The sequence below is a fragment of the Empidonax traillii genome, unplaced genomic scaffold, assembly GCF_003031625.1.
Source record: "Empidonax traillii isolate 1590-97213 ecotype Southwest subspecies unplaced genomic scaffold, ASM303162v1 scaffold1592:size87286, whole genome shotgun sequence".
Classification (NCBI taxonomy): Eukaryota; Metazoa; Chordata; class Aves; order Passeriformes; family Tyrannidae; genus Empidonax; species Empidonax traillii.
In genome coordinates this window covers 84,354-87,286 of record NW_020956785.1, presented here as the reverse complement: position 1 = coordinate 87,286, position 2,933 = coordinate 84,354, and the positions used below count along the sequence as shown (strand labels likewise).

The 2,933-nt window shown below is 64.2% G+C and overlaps 1 protein-coding gene across 1 annotated transcript in view; it reads left to right on the top strand.

The window, feature by feature from the left end:
* Window positions 1-2,682: 2,682 nt before the first annotated feature.
* MDFI (MyoD family inhibitor) overlaps window positions 2,683-2,933 on the top strand; it is a 15,124-nt gene continuing 14,873 nt past the window's right edge. The window contains exon 1 of the mRNA XM_027907991.1: window positions 2,683-2,752. Within this exon, the coding sequence (XP_027763792.1) occupies window positions 2,683-2,752 (70 nt within the window). The remainder of the gene's footprint in view (window positions 2,753-2,933) is intronic.

Here is a 2,933-nt window from a genome sequence, read left to right as displayed (position 1 = left end):
GCGCTCCTCGGAGTGCAGCCGTCCTGGGTGTAGCCCAGGATTAGTCTGGGTGTAATCACTATGGGATTAAGTTGGACACTGCAGGGTGCCCCCAGCCCCTCTCCCACCCACCCCCAGCCCCCTGCTCAAGCTGCTCAGGAGGAGTTGTCTTTAGAGGGGACAATACTTTGAGGGGAAAAAAAGGGTGTTGTGGAAAACACTCCTTGGGATTATGGCAGCAGAAAGCTGTTGGCATCATCATGCCGTGCCAGGATGGGTGGTGAGTGAAAGGAGGGTGCAGACTAGTTTTGCAAGGTTGGATCCTCCTCTTGGCTTCCCTGTGATCCCATCACTGGGAGGGGGAGTGGTGCTACACCACTGGGACTGGGGTGTCCCCACTTGGGTACAGGAGGCTCAGCAGGATGGCCCAAGGGGAAGGCAGCCCCATGGCCCCTGTGTTGCTGTGGGTAAAGTCCTGATGCTCTGTGGCCACAAAATCCTTGTGAAGAACTTCCTTGCATGGCACAGCTCCCACTGTGCCAGGGTCTGCCAGCCTGGGGAGCCCTGTTCCCAAAGCCAGGCCTCACAGGGGGTTGATCCTGGACCACCAAAGTTGTGACTCAGCTTCACAGCTACTCCTCAGTTTGTTTCTGGGTTATCAGGTGGAGCTGCCAGTGCAGAGGAGGAGGGTTGCTAATCCCCACCCAGCCCCATCCCCATGGCCCGAGCTGAGCACATGGCACGTGCATTCCCAGTTCTGTCCTTCCCCAGGTGGAGCACCCCCAGGCTGGGCAGCCACCCCCTGCCTCCCCCCAGCTCCAGGCAGCCCCTTGTCTCGCAGACACCCCTGTCCGGTGGGGCCCATCCCTCGGGGCTGCTGGAGGAGCGAGGGTGGCTCTGCCCCGGCAGGGCCAGCCCGGGGTGTCTGGGCAGGTAAACAGGGAGGAATGTGCCACGGCAGCGCGTGGGGCTGGGGCGGTCCCAGCGTGATCCCGGCGTGACTCAGCCACTGCCTCAGCTCACCCCACGGCCCTGCTCGCCATCACCAGCACAGCCAGGGCCGCAGTGAACGCCGTGGAAAGCTGGCAGGGTCCTGCTGGGAGCAGTACCAGGTGAGGGGAGGGATCCAGCCCCGATCCCAGTGGGATGAACTGTGCTCGGGTGGTTTTACCAGGGATGGGGGTCACAGTGTCACTCGATGCTTCACCCTCAGTGCCAACCACGCTCAGAGAATGCTCTCTGCCTTCAGGATGGAGCTTTTGGGAAGTTCCTGAGCAGTCAGATCCCTCCAGTCCCGCTTCGTGCCCCAGGCTGCCCCGTTCCCACTTCCTGACCCATTTCCTTTCCATGTGGCCGCAGCGGTGACGTCTCCCTTATCCCCCAGCCCTCCAAATGCTGCACCAGAGCGCTGGTGACAGCCCCGATGGCAGCAGGGCTGGGGCGTCACTGGGCACGAGGGAAGTGGGATGTGAGGAGTCCCCAGGGCTGTCCCCTGGGTTCAGCCCTGCTCTGGGCACCTGGAGCCGCAGCTCTGGATTGCAAACTCCAGTTACTGCCCCGACTCCAGCGTGTCCGGGAAGGGGTGGCTGAGGGCAGGGCTGGCAGGGCAGGGAGGGCAGCGCTCCTGGCTGGTCCAGCTCCAGGATCACACTCCAGGCTCCAGCCCAGCCCACGGCCATCCAGCCTCTCTGTGTTGTGCTTTGCAAGTCTGGGCTTTTAAACACAGGAAAACACAGCAGTGGGATAAAAAAACAACTTTGCAAACGTCCCACCGGGTCCTACATGACGCTCAGCACGGGGACGAATCCTCGTGGGGCCCTGCAGGGACACGGTGCCGGAGCAAGCACTGAACTCTGGGTTGGCCCTCTCGGGATGTGCTGAACATGCTGCTTGAACATGGGTGTCACGCTGGGCTGAGGGCAGCAACGCCGTCACCTCCGGCCCCAGCTGCTCCAGGCATCGCCCCGAGGAGACGAACCCCATTTTCCAGTTGGGGAAACTGAGGCAGGGAGGGGTGGGGGAGGCAGAGGAGTTCACTGGACACGCCATGGAGTCAGGCACAGAAGTTCCCTCTTTGCTTTCCTGCCTGGGGGAAGGCAAACAGGCAGGGGCACCCACCCGAGGGACTCGAGCACCCTCCCAAAGGGTCCCAACACCCACCCGAGGGGCCCGAGCACAGCTAAGCCCCATTGCTCCCCCCGCAGCTTTTGGGGTGACCCAGCCCTGAGCCGAGAGCGCAGCACAGCTGTGAAATCCCAAATCCAAGGCTGGCCCCGGGAGTCACCACCTCCGCCTGCCCCGCGCCTCTCCCCTCCCTGCTCCGCTCCAGGCTCCAGCAGAAGCTCCCGGAGCGCTGCGGGCGCGGGCGGCCGCGTGTTTGCGCTCCCAGCTTTTTTTGTTGTTGTTGCTTTCTTTGTTTAATTTTATTTTTTTTTTAAGGAATTAGAAAAGGAAAAAAAAAAGGCATAAGCCCAGCCCAGAGGCAGCCCCGCTCCCCGGCCGGCCCATCGCCGGGGCGGCGGGGCCGGGGGATGCGGGGCGGGGGCGGGGGCGGGCGCGGTGCCCCGCGGGGCCCCAGGTGAGCGGCGGGACGGGCGCGGGGCTGCCCCGCTCTGAGCCCCAACTGAGCCCGAACTGAGCCCAAACTGAGCCCGAACTGAGTCCGAACTGAGCCCGCACTGAGCCCACACCGAGCCCGCACCGATGTCCCGGCCCGGCAGTCCCCGGCCGAGCCCCCCGGAGCCGCCCCACGCAGAACCGGTCCCGCAGCCAGGTAAGGGGGTCCTGCCCGAGGGGAAGGGAGCGGACGGCAGAGGGGGGGTGAGCGGCTGGGGGGACACTGGAGGGGGGCACGGGTGGGGAGTTGGGGGGCGCGGCTGCGGGGAGAGGGGCTCTGTGTGTGTGTACACGGGTGGGGGACTGTGGGTTCGCGGTGGGGGGGTGTGTTTGTGCAC